General features: G+C 27.3%; 1 protein-coding gene and 1 long non-coding RNA gene across 3 annotated transcripts; one reads left to right on the forward strand and one right to left on the reverse strand.

The window, feature by feature from the left end:
- Positions 1-1,707: 1,707 nt before the first annotated feature.
- Positions 1,708-19,349, reverse strand: LOC132927783 (uncharacterized). Of its 2 annotated transcripts, XR_009661839.1 has the most exons (6): positions 19,094-19,349; positions 18,720-18,972; positions 18,443-18,558; positions 12,624-12,714; positions 12,347-12,462; positions 1,708-4,952 (listed from the first exon to the last, which is right to left on the reverse strand). It is a non-coding gene; the product is annotated as an uncharacterized LOC132927783 (long non-coding RNA). The 2 variants fall into 2 exon arrangements; XR_009661840.1 differs by lacking the exon at positions 1,708-4,952 and having other exon boundaries at positions 11,959-12,462; positions 19,094-19,345.
- LOC132923799 (piggyBac transposable element-derived protein 3-like) lies at positions 7,119-9,666 on the forward strand. The gene is made up of 4 exons (XM_060987770.1): positions 7,119-7,241; positions 7,551-7,762; positions 7,831-8,493; positions 8,527-9,666. Exons 2-4 carry the CDS (start codon positions 7,565-7,567, stop codon positions 9,664-9,666), a joined length of 2,001 nt encoding a protein of 666 aa, XP_060843753.1. The 5' UTR covers positions 7,119-7,241; positions 7,551-7,564.
- Positions 19,350-20,814: the final 1,465 nt, after the last annotated feature.

The raw sequence follows: 20,814 nt of genomic DNA on the forward strand, positions 1-20,814 counted from the left end.
TATCATTAAATTAGTATACAATGAAAATATTAATTTTAAATCGCACAAAGAAAAGTGATTACTAAAATAGGTATCATTAAATGAGTTTACAATGAAAATATTAATTTTAAATCGCACAAAGAAGAAAGATTATAAAATAGTAGACCATGGAAATATTAATTTTAAATCGCACAAAGAAAAGTGATTACTAACATAGGTATCATTAAATTAGTATACAATGAATATATTAATTTTAAATCGCACAATGAAAAGTGATTACTAACATAGGTATCATTAAATTAGTATACAATGAATATATTAATTTTAAATCGCACAATGAAAAGTGATTACTAACATAGGTATCATTAAATTAGTATACAATGAATATATTAATTTTAAATCGCACAAAGAAAAGCGATTACTAAAATAGGTATCATTAAATTAGTTTACAATGAAAATATTAATTTTAAATCGCACAAAGAAAAGCAATAACTAACATAGGTATCATTAGAATAGTAGACCAAGAAAATATTAATTTTAAATCGCACAAAGAAAAGCGATTACTAAAATAGGTATCATTAAATTAGTTTACAAAGAAAATATTAATTTTAAATCGCACAAAGAAAAGTGATTACTAACTGAAGTATCATAAAATAGTAGACCATGAAAATATTAATTTTAAATCGCACAAAGAAAAACGATTACTAACTGAGCTATCTTTAAAATAGTAGACAATGAAAATATTAATTTTAAATCGCACAAAGAAAAACGATCACTAACTGATGTATCATTAAATTAGTAGACCGAGAAAATATGAATTTTAAATCGCTCAAAGAAAAGTGATTACTAACATAGGTATCATTAAATTAGTATACAATGAATATATTAATTTTAAATCGCACAAAGAAAAGTGATTACTAACATAGGTATCAATGAAATATTAATTTTAAATCGCACAAAGAAAAGCGATTACTAAAATAAGTATCATTAAATTAGTAGACCGAGAAAATATTAATTTTAAATCGCTCAAAGAAAAGTGATTAATAACTGAAGTATCATAAAATAGTATACGATGAATATATTAATTTTAAATCGCACAAAGAAAATTGATTACTAACATAGGAATCATTAAATTAGTATACAATGAAAATATTAATTTTAAATCGCACAAAGAAAAGTGATTACTAAAATAGGTATCATTAAATGAGTTTACAATGAAAATATTAATTTTAAATCGCACAAAGAAGAAAGATTATAAAATAGTAGACCATGGAAATATTAATTTTAAATCGCACAAAGAAAAGTGATTACTAACATAGGTATCATTAAATTAGTATACAATGAATATATTAATTTTAAATCGCACAATGAAAAGTGATTACTAACATAGGTATCATTAAATTAGTATACAATGAATATATTAATTTTAAATCGCACAATGAAAAGTGATTACTAACATAGGTATCTTTAAATTAGTATACAATGAATATATTAATTTTAAATCGCACAAAGAAAAGTGATTTATAACTGATGTATCATAAAATAGTATTCAATAAATATATTAATTTTAAATCGCACAAAGAAAAGCGATTACTAAAATAAGTATCATTAAATTAGTAGACCGAGAAAATATTAATTTTAAATCGCACAAAGAAAAGCGATTACTAAAATAAGTATCATTAAATTAGTATACAATGAATATATTAATTTTAAATCGCACAAAGAAAAGTGATTAATAACTGAAGTATCATAAAATAGTATACAATGAATATATTAATTTTAAATCGCACAAAGAAAATTGATTACTAACTGAGGTATTATTAAAATAGTAGACCATGAAAATATTAATTTTAAATCGCACAAAGAAGAACGATTATAAAATAGTAGACCATGGAAATATTAATTTTAAATCGCACAAAGAAAAGTGATTACTAACATAGGTATCATTTAACACGTTGACTGCGTACTGACGCCAATTGGTGTCATGAGTATCAATCAGCAACGCGTTTGACTCCAAATGGCGTCCACAATATATTAAAAGTAAATGGTTTATTACTCGTTACGCGTTGCTTAATGTGGTTTTTTTATTATTTAGCGTGATTAAACGCATGTTTTAAAATATGTATTCATACGCCGTTTGGATGTATGACCATATAGGAGCAGTTTCTTTGTTATTTTTAGAATACTATTGTTTTTTAGTTTAATCGATATTATTGGACATATCTTTATCTGTTTATTTTTTTATGCATATCCCGACACAATTACAAATTATCTTATTATTGATAGACCATATTATAATAAATCTCGACTTTATTGACAGCGTATAAATATTATTATTTTCGATTTATTTATCGTCAGTGGTGGACGTTAGCTGCTCCTCTGGTAAGTTATTTCTTATATTTCGCTATACGATATGACAAATACAAAGTTTGAAATTGATATTTTTCTTTGGTAGGTATTATATTGTTAATTATCATGGATAGAGATCAGGCTGGTCCGTCACGACCTAAAAGGGCGTGTGTTGGTAAATTCCCTAATGAACGTGAAATTCAGCTGCTTTTAGACTCCGACGAAGAAGACAATCTTTTTGATTTTGACGATTCTGGTAGCGAATGTAGTGTAGGGATTTTATGTGACGAAAACTCATCTGAAAGCGAAGATGAAGTTGAAGTGCCTAATAGTTTCGATGATGTTTCTAATTGTGTTACTCGACCCCCTCAAATTTTTTGGCAAGATAATCCAAATTTGCAACAATTTCCATTTACTAAACAAAAACAACTTCTTGTACCTATACCAGGAGAAGGAAATCCGTATGATTTTTTTTAGATTACTTTTGGACGACACATTTTTGAATTTATTGGTGAACGAAACTAACAAATATGCCGAGTATGAATTTCTTAGACTTTCTGCGAACCCAAGAAGTCGTATATCACTTTGGAAACCAGTTACTCCTGAAGAAATGTTGACATTTATAGGTCTCACTATCCATACGGGAACAATACAATTAAACCGAATAAATGACTATTGGAAAAAACATCATCTTTTTAATTTAACTTGTTTTTCAAACTATATGGGTAGAGATCGTTATTTTCTTATTATGCGAAATCTACATTTTTCTGATAACTCTGTAGATTCAAATGATTCCGATAGACTTTTTAAAATAAGACCTTTGATTGATTACTTCAATAACAAAATTAATAATGTGTATTACCCCGGTAAAGAGCTCTCATTAGACGAATCAATGGTACTATGGCGAGGACGTCTTTTATTCAGGCAGTTTATTCAGAATAAACGTCATAAATACGGTATAAAATTATACATGCTTACTGAGCCTAATGGTATTATAATTAAATTTGCAGTATATACTGGGGCTTCTGATGATTTGGGTGGAAAAGGGCATGCGGCAAATGTTGTTTTACACCTGATGGACGAAAAATTAAACACAGGTCACTCAATTTTCATGGACAATTTTTATAATAGTTATGATTTGGCTCAAAAATTGCTCGAAAAAAATACCTATTGTACCGGCACGTTGAGGGCGAATAGACTAAATACTCCAAAGGACGTAGTAACTGCTAAACTCAAAGTTGGAGAAACAGTTTCAAAATATTCAAACAATGTTATGATAGGAAAGTGGAAAGACAAAAGGGAGGTGACGTACATCTCATCTGAGTTTGAAAATGATATGGTGCCAACGACTAATCGTAAGGGTAGAGAAACTCTTAAACCATTACCAATTAAAAAATACAACAAGTTTATGAGTGGTATCGACAGACAGGACCAGATGAATAGTTATTACCCTTTTACAAGAAAAACGATCAGGTGGTACAAAAAGCTAGGCATACATATTATACAAATGCTACTCTTGAACTCGTATAATTTGTATAATCAATATAATATCGGTAAAACATTAAGTTTATATGATTTTCGCATAATTGTTCTAAGTAAAATATTACCTAAGCCGGAAAAACCTTCGAAATCGTTGAGCATCGAAAAACATATACCATCTACGCATGGAATGGGTGGAAATGGGAGAAATTTGCGAAAAAGATGTCAGCTGTGCTACAAAAATGGTATTAGAAAAGATAGTACATACTACTGCGACGCTTGCCCTACAAAACCAAGTTTGTGTATAACAACATGTTTTCAAAAATTTCATACAGAATAAATTGCATTTTTTTTTAAATTTTAAATTTTTACATACCTGTATAAGTAATCAATAATAATTAATACTATTCATATTTTTTTATATCGTTTCACACACAATAATTTTTTTTTTTTTAATTTTTAGTTTTCAGATAATAAAAATCAATTTTATTAATGGTTTTGTAATACTTGTATATTGTTTATTTAATTATATATATATACTTCCTTGAATTTCTAAAAAAAAATCAACGAAAATAACTAAGACGCCAATTGGCGTCCATGCGCACTGTTGAAAAAAAAATTCAGTGGCGTCATGAAAGTTCAAAAGCTCAAAGTTGAAAAAAAAGGTTAATATGTATTATTGAACACATTTAAAAACTTTTTTCTTAGTACCAAAATTAAATTTGATGAAAAAAGTAACGTACGCACTGGGCGGGAAATGCAAAAAGACATACGCAGTCAACGTGTTAATTAGTAGACATGAAAATATTAATTTTAAATCGCACAAAGAAAAACGATTACTAACATAGGTATCATTAAAATAGTAGACATGAAAATATTAATTTTAAATCGCACAAAGAAAAGTGATTACTAACATAGGTGTCATTAAAATAGTAGACCATGAAAATATCATGAAACAAATATTGTTCTCACTAAGCATATCATATGATTAACCAGAATAAATATGTAAATGCTTTCAAATCCGCTCTACTTATCAACGTCCAGTTGTTGGCACACTACAGCCCACTACAATATAGTAGAGTTCTAGATAGGACTTTTTCAGATGTAATTTGAACCAAAGTTGACGCAAGCACTTTCTTGTCAGTCTATATCAAGATTTAATGAATTAGACTTAAGAAAAATTCAACTCACAAAAACACTGAATAATTTAAATTAAAAAAAAAAACGCTTATAAAAACTTGTTTGGATATTTTACTATGTTCCATATAATTTGTTAGGACGATGATTAACCTAACACAAATATACCGTAAAAATTAATTACTTTTGTTTATGATAATTAGAAGAGAATAATTTAAAACAAAACTAATGGTCTGATGTACATTTTATTAAGAAAATATCAAGACAAAAAATATATTTTATGTTGATCATATTTTTATAAAAGATAACATTAAATTTTGTCTTTTCAAAACCCTTTTTTTATAAAACATATTGTTAAAAAAATGTATGATATAATATTTAAAAATATATAAATATTTATATAAATATTTTTTTAATATTAACAATATAACACAAGCAATTTTTATTTTTTTAAATTTTTTCAATGAACTATTTTCCTAGCAATATAATTTATATTTATAGATGGTTATTTACATATTTACCATATAAATTATTAATTACAATAATAAGTTAAGTTACATAGAACTTGTTTGATAAGTAAATTATTTTTAAGTACATAATAAAAATAAAATTAATTATATATACTTTATAACAACTATTTGTTAAATATTCTTTTCTTAACATTTGATTATAACTTTTAGTGTATTATGTTTTTAAAATTCCGTTGCATGTAGGCATACAATATACTTATTGTGTACATACAATAACTATATTTTTATTACATATACAAATTAGCCAATACAACCAAACATTTATGTTTGAAATGACTATGGACTGTAATTTAAAATATTCATTCAATTATACATCTTTGAGCTTACGAATCATTAGACTGCGCCAGGGGCTCATATATGCACATTTACTGAATATATCATATAATACCATAGGTTATTTGACCAATCATAAGTTGAATGGTAAACTTACAAACAACATAAACACATTACCTACATGCATAACATATTTTTTTTTTTTTTTTTGTTAAAAACAAATATATATTATCATTGTTAAAGCAATTGTGGTATATAAGAACATATAGCTATTAGAAGTATATATAATTGTTTAATCATAATGTATACAATAATATACATTTTCTAACATTTTGATTTAGAAACAAATATTTTAAATTAAGTTGATATAAAAAATTTAGTTATATTAGAGCTAAATTATATCATACATTAATTTTTACAATAAATATAAATATGTTACTAATATATCTTAAAATTTACAAATGATATATCAATATCATCAAACATAAAATTGTTTTTACTTGATATAGCAATGAACACTATTCATAAATTAAATGAAAATTTCTATGACTAACAAAGAAAACAATTTTGTAATAATGAAAATAGATTAAGACGCCATTTGTAAAAGTGACCTATCTGCAAAAAAATATGTTAAGAAACATAACAATGTGCTAGGTTGACCATCGATTAAAATTAATGAAGATTAATATTAGTGAAGTTAGATTGTGGACTTGCCAGAAGAAGAAAGATGTCTTGATTGCCTTAACGGCAAACAATGTGTAGTTACCTAAATTTATTATTCAATTTTCAGTTAAAAGTTTAATTATTATAAATGGATTAACATTTTTTAGACAATAAGACCTTCGTAAAATCAAGTTGTATTATATATTTTGTTATTTCTGATTAAACCGAAAACTCACAAAAAGCTAGTTACCAATTAAAATATGTTTTAGATCTAAAACGGCTACGTTAATTATATCCACAGGGTCCCATGACTCTCTATAGATATTTTATATGTAACTGGTCATTCCCTCAAACATTTAACAGTGATAAATTTTTTTAAATATAAATTCTAAATACCATAAATATTTTAAACGTTATAAGTAATTGGATGTCTACACCAAGTTTGCAATTAAACAATAATTGTAATTAATTATCAACCCCAAAAGTGGTATATTTTCCTTTTTCTATGTTAGTTATGAATGAAATGTAATAATTTATATTATTAACCCTTAACTTGGTGTTGTATCTTTTTGGATACACAAAGTTTGTCAATTTTTATACGGAATTTGATTTAACATATTTTTATTTGTATTATTTGTACACACTGATAAATGTCATATGTTTCACGTGAGTACAGTATGATAACGTTTCTACGACGATTAGGAGTGATAATCGCTGTTTTCTGTTATCATTTTAAGAAAATAAATTTTAATCAAACTCGTTGACTTCAACTGCCGAGTTCATCACATTTAAATGTGTTACAAGTGTCAAATTTGCATTAACTTAGTTCAGGTGAGTATAACATTCATTTTTATGCAAAATATTTAATAATATATGCCTTAATGTTGATTTTATATCAATCCTAAAAGTATGTATCCAAAAAGATACATTGCTAGAATCATTGTTTAATATAATTATTTTATATGTACCTAAAAAGATACATTGCTGTGAATGACTATTTTACTCTGTTGTATCTTAAAAGTGACATTGCTTGATTTCTTTATAATGTAATTTAGAAAATGTCACTAAATTTATACAATAAGTATTATATTATTTATTATTTATATCAATTATTGCTACAAAAAGAAATATTTTTTTTAGAAATCTTTATAGAAATGCAACGCCGTAGAGCAGAAAAAATTTTAACTATGCTTCCCCCTGGTAAGGATAGTAGTGAAAGTTCTGATGATGATTCAGTTGAATCATATCATTCAATTGGAGAAATATTATGTGAATCACCATTACCTATTGAGGCAATAGAGAATGATGTAGATGAACTTCTCAGAGATATTGAGTTAAATCCAATTGATGAGGTTATTTTATTTACACTGTAATATAATACCAAATACTTACAATATCTAAATTTATGTTTTATATTTAGTTTTTAGAAGATTTTGAAGATTTACAATCTATTACAAGTGATAATGCTGTTGCTGATATAATAGAAATAGAAATACCACAAAATATAGAGCCACATACTCCTACTCTTATGAATAATATATCTTCATCAGTTAGTAAAAAAAAAACAGTTTTATCATCCGAATCTGCAAGAAGGTCTAAACGTTTGTTGAGAAATGCAGAAACGCCTCCAATTCCATTACCATGTATGTCACCTGACATTGAGAATATTAATATACTACCTAACCAAAGGAAAAAAATTAGAAAAATTGACCACATGCAATTTAATTGGGTAGCCGGGAAAAAAATGAATTTTGAAGTTAATGTTCCTGAATATGAATTTCATACACAACATGATCATGTACTGACTCCTGTTGAGTATTTTAAAAGTTTTTTTTCTGATGATTTATTTGAACTGATTGTAGAACAAACAAATCTCTATTCAGTAGCAAAAAGTGGTAAGTCAATTAATTTAACTGTAAATGAACTTCAGGATTTTTTAAGTATAGAATTATGGATGGGAGTGGCTAAGTTACCAGCCTATACTGACTACTGGTCTCATCTAATGAGTTATGAAAAAGTTTCAAACATAATGCCACTTAAAAAATATCAAAAAATTCTAAAAAATATACATTTTAATAATAACGCCGAGTATAATGAAAATGATAAATTTTATAAGGTAAGACCTCTTATCGACATTATTCGTCGAAATTGCTTGAATCAAGAACAAGGCAAACGTTTCTCAATTGATGAAATGATGGTACCTTATAAAGGGAAAAAAGCTGGCTCTCGACGGCAATATATAAAATCGAAACCAAAAAAATGGGGATTTAAATTTTTTGTTCGCTCAGGTATCAACGGTCTGGTTTATGATTTTTTTCCTTACTGTGGAGAAAATACATTCAATAATTACAATTTTAGTGATTATGAAGAGAAGTTTTTTGGACTTGGACCAAAAGTTATCCTTGCATTAGTGTCAACAATTCCAGACAAAATCTTAAGTATCGTTTATTTTGACAATTTTTTCAGTTCTCCTGAATTGGTTTATTATTTGAGGGAAAAATATGGAACATTGAGTCTAGGAACTGTTCAACAAAATCGACTTCGACATTGTCCATTATTAGAGGAAAAACAACTAAAAAAAAAAGGAAGAGGTAGTTTTAGCTACATGTGTGACAGAAAAAAAAAAGTTCTAACTTTAAAATGGTTAGATAACAAACCAGTATGTTTAATAAGTTCTTATGTATCCGCTGACCCTATTAAGAGCATAAAAAGATATTCTAAAGAAAAGAAAAGTCGAGTTGATGTACCAATGCCAAAAATTGTTGAGGAATATAACACCCACATGGGTGGTGTTGACTTATCAGACATGTTGGTGGCGTTGTATAGAACCGGGCTGAAAACACATAAGTGGTATATGGCTGTATTTTCCCAATTACTTGACATATGTATCAATAATGCTTGGTTGACATATCGAAGGGATTGTAACCAATTAAAAGAAAAAAAGATTATGCGTTTAAAAGAATTTCGTATACATGTAGCCATAGCACTATCTGGAAAAGAAAAACCTAAAGTGGGTAGAAAACCTAACAAAAATAATCAAATGGAACATGTACAAAAGATCAGGCGAACTGTGATTCCTAGACCTATTAGTGACATAAAATTTGATAGATTTGATCATTTTCCAACTCGTGTATCAAAAGGTCGATGCCGCCACTGTAAAAAAGGTCAGACAGTCTACATCTGTACAAAATGTGATACACGTTTATGCACACTGAAAAATAGAGACTGTTTCAATGATTTCCATACCAAAAAATAAATTTTATATTATATATAAGACTGAGTTATCATTACTTTTTATTATTTATTTTATTTTTATTGTTAATTAGGCAAAAAGAAATTGCTATAAAAATATGTTATTTTATCTATACAATATACATGTATAACTTTGTTTTTAATTTGTTGATTATTATTTTTTTATTATTTAAAGATTGAGACTTAATTTTGTTGATTATTTATAACTGAATAATATCAGCTGTTATTTTTACATTTTATAAGATTTTTATTTTAAATTTAGCAAAAAGAAATTGCTGTAAAAATGTGTTATATTTTATATTTGTAATATTTTATCTTCATATTGATAATATTAGTTTTGATTTTTTAAATATTTCTATGTTAGTATTAATAAAAAACTAATGTGATAATTAAATAAATGTGATACTGTTCTGTGACAACATAAGTCTGTATTGTTATGTTAAAAGTTTAAGTTTTAAGTTCCTGAAATGTTAAATAATAAAAGTTACTTTTATGTTAAAATTACATAATTTTATACTTGTTTTTTTTTACGTGATTTCTGGCAATGTATCTTTTTAGCTACATGAATATTAGTATTGGGTTATGGCAATGTATCTTTTAAGATACAATTCATAACTTTGAACTTTCAAGTCCAATATTTTTTTTGATAACATTTTTGAATTCAGCGACCTTAAATTAGTTTAAAAATATCTACTTTAAAATTTTCATTCAAATATTTTTATGCTTGCCAAGTTAAGGGTTAAATAATTATCTATTATTCCATAATCACAATGAATTTCTCGTCAAGGTGAAGTTAGTTGCTTTTTAATTCCATCAAATTCATAAAATTAAACAATAATTGGAATGAATTAACAACCCCAACAGTAGTATACTTTCCTTTTTCCATGTTCTTTATGAATGAAATTTAATACTTTATATTATTATAAAATTATCTATTATTCGATAATCACAATGAATTTCTCGTCAAATTGAAGTTAATTGCTTTTTAATTCCATCAAATTCATAAAATTAAACAATAATTGTAATAAATTAACAACCCCAAAAGTGGTATACTTTCCTTTTTCTATGTTATTTATTTAAAAAATTATCTATTATTCCATAATCACAATGAATTTCTCGTCAAAGTGAAGTTAATTGCTTTTTAATTCCATCAAATTCATAAAATTAAACAATAATTGGAATGAATTAACAACCCCAACAGTAGTATACTTTCCTTTTTCTATGTTATTTATGAATGAAATTTAATACTTTATATTATTATAAAATTATCTATTATTCGATAATCACAATGAATTTCTCGTCAAGGTGAAGTTAGTTGCTTTTTAATTCCATCAAATTCATAAAATTAAACAATAATTGGAATGAATTAACAACCCCAACAGTAGTATACTTTCCTTTTTCCATGTTATTTATGAATGAAATTTAATACTTTATATTATTATAAAATTATCTATTATTCGATAATCACAATGAATTTCTCGTCAAATTGAAGTTAATTGCTTTTTAATTCCATCAAATTCATAAAATTAAACAATAATTGTAATAAATTAACAACCCCAACAGTGGTATACTTTCCTTTTTCTATGTTATTTATTTGAAAAATTATCTATTATTCCATAATCACAATGAATTTCTCGTCAAATTGAAGTTAATTGCTTTTTAATTCCATCAAATTCATAAAATTAAACAATAATTGTAATAAATTAACAACCCCAAAAGTGGTATACTTTCCTTTTTCTATGTTATTTATTTAAAAAATTATCTATTATTCCATAATCACAATGAATTTCTCGTCAAAGTGAAGTTAATTGCTTTTTAATTCCATCAAATTCATAAAATTAAACAATAATTGGAATGAATTAACAACCCCAACAGTAGTATACTTTCCTTTTTCTATGTTATTTATGAATGAAATTTAATACTTTATATTATTATAAAATTATCTATTATTCGATAATCACAATGAATTTCTCGTCAAAGTGAAGTTAGTTGCTTTTTAATTCCATCAAATTCATAAAATTAAACAATAATTGTAATAAATTAACAACCCCAAAAGTGGTATACTTTCCTTTTTCTATGTTATTTATTTAAAAAATTATCTATTATTCCATAATCACAATGAATTTCTCGTCAAAGTGAAGTTAATTGCTTTTTAATTCCATCAAATTCATAAAATTAAACAATAATTGTAATGAATTATCAACCCCAAAAGTGGTATACTTTCCTTTTTCTATGTTAGTTATGAATGAAATTTAATAATTTATATTATTAAAAAATTATCTATTGTTCCAAAGAAATAATATATGTGAAAATAAACCAAAAGATTTAAATATACAATAATAAACTATCAGAGAATAAAATAATAATAGAACGCTTAAAAAAATTACATGTACCTATTCAAAGAAACAGTAATGTCCTACTAAGTTATACACACACTTCTACAACAATAATTATGGAATACATAGTAACCTAAAATTAATATGGTTCATTAACTCTAACACAATCTATTAATAACTATAAACTTTAAAAAAATACTAAATTGATACCTAATTATATATATCATACATCATGATACGTAAAAATAAATCAATTGTATTAATTGAATTGTGCAATCCAAGCAATATTGTATAGCAAGATCAAAGTATTATAAAAATACAATAGGTATTCTACTTTATGCAATTTACCTAATAGTGAATCTTTGTAACCATAATGTAAATGCTGAACACATAGTTGGTATTGAAATGTTAACCGCTAAAAGGTGTCAAATCTATTTCTCTTGCCACAGCTAGATATATCATACCTGTAAAAAAAAAATATAAATTTAAAACATTGCGAATATGATTGATAGGTTGACAATATGATATGGAAACATTAACAGTTTGCATTACCTATCTTTTCACAGGCTACTATTTAAAGCATTCAAACATCATGAAAAATAGTATGATGTAGTGTTATACATACTTGGAGTTCCAAAGTAATACATGAGTTTCACGTGCTTGCAACCAAAACAAAATATGCAGCAACTAGTAGGAAAGTAACAGATCCGGATACACTGCACGACAAACATATAATTTAATTTAATAATCAATTTCAGATAATAAATAAGGATAATGTATTAATTATTTTTCATGACACTCATGCACAATTAACTGTAAGGCCTTTTGCTAATACATAGTTTGTAAAAGCAACAGTTTGCTGTACACATTAGACCTCAACACATTACCTACTACAGGACTCTATACAACTATAATTCAGCCACCTACCATTATAAAACTTGAAGCTACATGCATTGTAAGTATTGATTATCATAAGTATTTAGTAAGCAATTTAAAAATAATTATTATTATTAAGTCCTAGGTACCAATTAAAATATGTTTTAGATCTAAAACAGCTACGTTAATTATATCCACAGGGTCCCATGACTCTCTATAGATATTTTATATGTAACTGGTCATTCCCTGAAACATGTAACAGAGATAAATTTTTTTAAGTATAAATTCTAAACACCCTAAATATTTTAAACATTATTAGTAATTGAATGTCTACACCAAGTTTGCAATTAAACAATAATTGTAATGAATTAACAACCCCAACAGTGGTATACTTTCCTTTTTCTATGTTAGTTATAAATGAAATTTAATAATTAATATAATAATACTGATGTAAGATTCTGAGGCGTGTAATGTGATATTAAAATATTTAAATTAATAAATTAATTTTAATTTAATTCTAATTAAACTATCTTATATTTATTCTATCTTTTTATTAAGTTTGTTATGTTTACCGCTATATTAAGTTTGTGGAGATCATTTTAGTGCAGATCTCTTAACCGATAATCAAGGGTGTTGCCAGGGGGGTGAGGGTTCAGATCCCCCCAAATTTTTTCTTGAAATAAGATTGAATATGTTTAAATTACTAATATACTTAAAACTTGTATAATATAACATATTTATACTTTAAACCCCCAAAATTTTTTTCTGGCTACAGCCTTGGCGACAATGGTTATTAATAGTTATTCAAATGAATGATGAAGACTTTGTTAGCTCAGAAATGTTGGAGAAAAAAACTACTAATCAAAAGGTATCTGTCTCTGGTGACAAAATCAATTAGGTTAGGTTATAGGATGTCCTATAGGATCAATTAGGCTACAAGCAAGACAAATTAAATTATGCCGTAATCAACCATTTTCATTGTTAATGAGTACAACCTTATCGGATGAAAACTTTTTAGATATAAATATTGAAAAACGTGGTTGTGGTAGAATATCAAATGACATATTATTTCCATGTGAAACCCTACTAATTAAACTATGGCCTAATGGGAAAGAGATCAACCAAGCAAAACTTGATGATATTAAGTCAATAATGCATCTCATACCTGCTGATGCTCAAGAATTTTATACACATTTTACAGGAAATGGTATCATTGTAGAAGATGTTAATGGTTTCAATGAGAATTTAGATTTTGACATAGAAACTAATAATATTGATTAATAATACTTTTTTTAAAATTTTGAATTACACTATTTAACTATTTAATTATTATAACTCAGACTGAGATATATTAAATGCTGTTAAGTTTATAATTATTATTTTTATGATACTAAAAAAGGTTGTTGTATTTGTTTTTGTTTTAAGACTTTTTATTAATTTTGTTGTTACACATATTGTTTTTTAATGAAATAACTCAAAGACTGAGATAAACGTTACTATTTAAGTTTAAGAAATTATGTTTGATGAATAAAATTGTTAACTACCAAAGTTAATCACATAAGTGTATTTTATTAAAGATTAAAAAATATGTTATAGCATACATTGAAAACAACCAACTATACCACATTTTTACATTAATCATAAAACAACCAACCGACATAAAGCAACCATACCACATTTTTACATTTATCACAAGACAACCAACCACAAATATTAAAATAATAGTGAGTATTGATTGTATTAGGAATATATTAGTAAGTCATTAAAATAATAAATACATTCAATTAATAAGATATTTTGGTTTTAAATCATATGAGCTGTAAACAAATTTAAAAAATATATTTTTCTAAAACATCAATTATATCCATATAGAACATTAGTGGGATGGTTGCTTTCTGTATAACGCCATTCAATTATTCGTGTTATCGTAATTAATAATCTAGTTAGTAGTTACCTACATTTTTTTAAGTGTGAGTCCGTTCAAGATTAAAGAGCAACCTTCACAATGTCTAAAGGTAATAAAATATTATTGAATGTACTGTTCATAAAAATAATACAATAATGTTAATATTAAAACTTAACAGATCTAAATATTCAATTCACGGATTCCGAAGATGAATATTCGTCAACATCATATTATGTGCCATCGAAATCAAATGACACAAGTTCTGAAAGTGAGATTCAAGCTGATGATGTACAAAATGAACCTAGTGATGGCGAAAACAAAGGCCGGAAAAGACTTAAAAACGAAACCAAATGGAAAAGAAATATAAGAAAATCGTTAAGAAATTCAGGTAAACAATATATTAGCAGTAGGGGTAAAATAATTCCAGCAAAACAATATAAAGATATTCAGTGCTTATGTAATGAAAAATGTCACGATTTACTTACATTTGATCAAAAAAAAAAAAATTTGATTTATACTACTCCTTAGGAAGTCACGATCAACAAACTTCATATCTATGTAATCTCATCAATGTTATTAAAAAAAAAATAAGTTATGTTAAGAATGGTAGTGATTCACGTAAAGAGTTTAGTCGTATATATTATTTGCCATTAGAGACGGGCATTACTATAAAAGCATGTAAAGATATTTTTTAAAAATCATTTAACATATCAGATGGTCGTATTACTAGACTCTAGAGCCTTAGTTGGTAAACTTGAAGGAACTACTCCACCTTCGGATCGCCGTGGTAGAGGAGATGCTGTGAATAAAGTTCCTATTGATAAAATTTCTGAAGTTAGAGAATTCATTAAGAAATTTCCAACTTCTACATCGCATTACTCTAGAAATGATAATATGAACAAGAACTATTTAAGTCCTAATTTAAATATTTCTATTATGTACAATTTGTACAAACAAGAAAATAATGAACCAGTTTCTATGTTTACATTTAGAAAAACATTTAACAGAGATTTTAATTTATCGTTTCATCCACCTGTCTCAGACAGTTGTAAAAGGTGTGACATGTATAAAAACCAAATTAAAGTAGCTCCTGAAAATGAAAAAATACAATTAAATGCTGACCATGAGTTACACCTTAGAAAAGCAGAATCAGCTCGGAATGGAATGAATAATGATGTAGAATTATGTAAAACTGATCCTAATAAAGTCACTGTTATAGCTTTTGATCTAATGAAAACTCTCTCTACTCCATCCCTTTCTGTTGGAGTGGCTTATTATAAAAGACAGTTAAGTACATACAATTTAGGTATACATAATTTAACTACGAACGATGCTTATATGTATGTCTGGAATGAATCCATGGCATCACGTGGACCACAAGAAATTGGATCATGCTTGTTACATTTCATAAAAAACTATGTACATACAGAACAACTTATTATGTATAGTGATCAATGCGGAGGACAAAACCAGAATATAAAAATGGCCTTAATTTGCAATTTTGTAGTTGGCTCAAATGACTATTTACCCACTGAAATACATCATAAGTTTCTAGTTTCAGGACACTCTTACTTAGCCTGTGATAGGGATATTGGAGTGATTGAAAAAGAAAAAAGGTATCACTCTGAAATTTATGTACCAAATGACTGGATAAAAGTTATTGAAAGTGCTCGAAAAAAAAATTCGTTTAAGGTTATTCAGATGAGACAAGAAGATTTCAAATCTACTATATTACTTGAAAAAGATATTACCAATAGAAAAGTTAATGCTGATGGAGAAAAAGTAGAATGGATGAAAATGCAATGGTTGTACTTTGTAAAAGATAAACCTTACAAAATGTTTTTTAAATATTCTAATGAGTTTGTTGCATTTATTTCTGTCAATTTTTCCAAACGTTTGATGGCAAAACCAAAAGAATTAGAACAACTTTATCCCAATGGGCTGGCAATTAGTAATGAAAAATATAATGACCTCATGGAATTATTACAGTTTATTCCTCCAATACATCATGAATTCTATAAAAATCTAAAAAAAATATAATATTGTTACTTTTTTAAAAATGTATTTTTTAGACTATTATTAATTTGAACTTTTTTTATGTACTTGGTAATTCAAAAATATAAGTCATATTTTTATAAGTGTTTTTTAACTATTAATAAGTAATTTTTAAGAATGTTGTGATTTTACAGTTGTAATAAAACTATTAAAAGGCTGAATTGTTTTTTTTTTCATATTATAATATTAACGGAAGTTATTTTTATTTGTTAGTCATAATTTTTAAAGTTTTTGTTAACTATTAAAAGGCTGAATTGTTTTTTTTTTTGTTATAAGTCATATTTTTTAAAGTGATACTAAAATTAAGTTACTATTATTTAATTTTAAAAAATATTGTGATTTTATTTTAAAACAATAAAAAAATATACATTGTTTATTATTTATTAGATACCTATTTGTAATAACATATTATTTTGACAAAAGGTTCAAATTGGATTATATTATTATATATTGTAATTATTTTTATTACAATATCAGCTGGCCTAAGAACATGTTTTATGGTAAAATATAACTATGCATGAGCGCAAAAGTGGCCTATCCAACAAAAATTTGGGGAATTTTGTATGTTTTGTTCCCAAATAACTCTTAGAATTATGTCTTAGATGTATTAATATTTAATATGAAACAATAGTTAAATTTAATTCGTTTTTAAATATTGATTTTTTTAATCAAATTTTCAGAGAAATTGAAAACGTGTATTACTCACATTAACCATTTGATGGAATAGGCCACTATTGCACTCAACCCCTCAAATATGTTTCACATTTCTCTGATGTCTACACAAAATTTTATTTTGCTATTTTTTGCATATTTACGGTTTTTACAGCTATTTTGCTAATTTAAAGTTTTTAGTGCTATTTTTGGGTATATTTTCACATAAATACATATTATTGGAGCTATATTGCTAATTTGGAGTTATAAATGCTGTTTATGGGCATATTTTTAAAAACTAAATTTAGTTAACCTACTAAACAGCTACCTATGAATATGTGAACGAAAACAAATTTTTTTATTTTAAGATGATAAGCATCCGAAATAAACGGCCTTAGACCGTTGTTATCGTCGATTAAATCAGACAATTTCGTTCGTTTCTGATAACGATAACCTAACCTTAACCTATCGATACCTGCCATCATATTCTATGAAAAACATTAAAAATCTGTAAAATTGAATATATCTTAAATTTCATGTTTAAAAAAATTTGTTGAAAATTTTATTTTGCATATTTTCCAATTTTTAGTGCTATTTAAAGCGCTGATATTAATGTTTTTATGTGCATATTTAAGCGCTATAAATTAATTTTTTTAGTGCTATAACTTCCGAGCCCTGGACTAACGTCCTACTAAGTTATACACACACTTCTACAACAATAATTATGGAATACATAGTAACCTAAAATTAATATGGTTCATTAACTCTAACACAATCTATTAATAACTATAAACTTTAAAAAAATACTAAATTGATACCTAATTATGTATATCATACATCATGATACGTAAAAATAAATCAATTGTATTAATTGAATTGTACAATCCAAGCAATATTGTATAGCAAGATCAAAGTATTATAAAAATACAATAGGTATTCTACTTTATGCAATTTACCTAATAGTGAATCTTTGTAACCATAATGTAAATGCTGAACACATAGTTGGTATTGAAATGTTAACCGCTAAAAGGTGTCAAATCTATTTCTCTTGCCACAGCTAGATATATCATACCTGTAAAAAAAAAATATAAATTTAAAACATTGCGAATATGATTGATAGGTTGACAATATGATATGGAAACATTAACAGTTTGCATTACCTATCTTTTCACAGGCTACTATTTAAAGCATTCAAACATCATGAAAAATAGTATAATGTAGTGTTATACATACTTGGAGTTCCAAAGTAATACATGAGTTTCACGTGCTTGCAACCAAAACAAAATATGCAGCAACTAGTAGGAAAGTAACAGATCCGGATACTCTGCACGACAAACAACTATCGTCCTTGCTCTGGATGGGATCAGTGTTCAACGCAGCCGCTCCGGCTTTCATGACGAGACTGTTCTACAATCACCCAGTAATGAATCAAGAAGTTCTCACCATCGAAACGAAAACCTGTAGGAACTGAAAATGGGACCGACACCTATCATAAACGACAGATAAAATAAACAATAGGCACACTAACACATGTGTTTACTAGACGCGAAATCGACATCTGCGTCGATGGACATTATAAACAGTAAAAATATATTATAACTACATACCTATTATTAACGTTACGACGACCGAGACGGTGAATCCCACGGAAAGCGATTGCTGACATTTGCTGTGGGCTCGGAAATGGTGAGAACATAAAATGGACGTTCAACAGTACGCGATACATACAACAAGCAAGAAGTGAACAAAAGATCGACGCCAGACTGGTGTAGTTGCAGCGCTGTAGAAGTGTACTGTGTAGACAGGCATTCCAAGCCATCTGTTACATGGTGGGAGTCGGCGGCGGCGGCGGCGGCGGCGGTTACAGTGTTGTCGGCGGTACTGCGGCGGCGGCGGCGGCGGCGGCGGTTACAGTGTCGTCGGCGGGACTGCGGCGACGTTACTATAATATTATTTGGTAATAATTATGTACAAATACGTTCAATTTTTAGTGGTTCTCATTTTGTTGACTGCTGATCGCACGAAACAAACCGACCGCGTTCTCTGGATCCGTTACGACCATAGAAAATATTATATTATAGTGAGCCAAAACCGTGGTAGTCGTAGACCGTAGTACGTCTTTCGGTTACTATTTGGCTTATCGAACGGATGCCGTTGCGGCGTTTCCGTTCGAAGTTTGCCCGTTTCTCGACTGATTTACATTATTGCACTCATCTCTTTGCCTACTGTAACAAATAGCACTATCAATATGCTACAATAACTGCAAGTTATCGGCGTTACACTATTATTATTATTATTATTAATGCTATTGTAGTGGGCCAACAACTGGTTGTCGAAATAATATAAGTGCCAAAATATTCCTAAGTGTCGTTTATTAATTTAATTGAAAAATATTCCAAATGTTTTTTTAATTGAAAATTTTTTTTAAGTCCAAATAATTAAATTCTGACGTAGACTGACGTGAAGGTGCTTGCGCTAACTCTGGTAAATCACGTCTATCGGAGTCCTCTCCAGGGCCCCCTTATATAGTCAGTGCCCCTCGACCTACTACCAATGGCGACTCGTGCATATGTGCACTCCCTACAGAAATGAACAATTTGTAGTATAATTAATATATTTACAAAATAAATAATTACATATTTTAGTATATTATACATTAACATTACCTATACATCATACATTTTTAATTATTATTAAAATTATTTTCATAGTTTATTATAATATCGTTATGAACTCGCGATGTTATTATACGGGTATAATATGATCATATGGAGCTTGTGCGACATTGTGAATCATACATAAAAATACCGGTTTCCCTTATAAACTGTAGGTTTAAGAGGGCGTCACACCCGCATGTGTTGTCTCTGTCTTATAAGTGCATAACATGGCAAATTTATGCTCAGCAGATCACCTATAGCTCCGTCAGTTTAAAAATTAGAGTGAATCGACCTATTATGAAACTTGATGGTAAGAAAATTATCTGTGTTTGTATGTTGGTTTTTTACGATAGTCCAATTTTTTAGAAATTTATGCGTATATAACATAGCGTAAATTAAAAATGCTCATAACTCACTTAAAAACTTAATAATCGTAAAAAAACCAACATAAAAATACAGATAATGTTCTCACCATCAAGTTTCATGGTAGGTCAATTAACTCTAATTTTTAAACTAACGGAGCTAAACGTGATCTGCTGAGCATAGATTTGTTATATTACGTACTTGTAAGACGTACTTGTAACCTAACCTAACATGCGAGTGTTGCGGTCTCTTAATAATATTATACAAGTAATAATATCATCGCGGCGGCGTGGCGGCTTATGATGTGT

The sequence above is a fragment of the Rhopalosiphum padi genome, chromosome 3, assembly GCF_020882245.1.
Source record: "Rhopalosiphum padi isolate XX-2018 chromosome 3, ASM2088224v1, whole genome shotgun sequence".
In the NCBI taxonomy this organism is placed as follows: domain Eukaryota; kingdom Metazoa; phylum Arthropoda; class Insecta; order Hemiptera; family Aphididae; genus Rhopalosiphum; species Rhopalosiphum padi.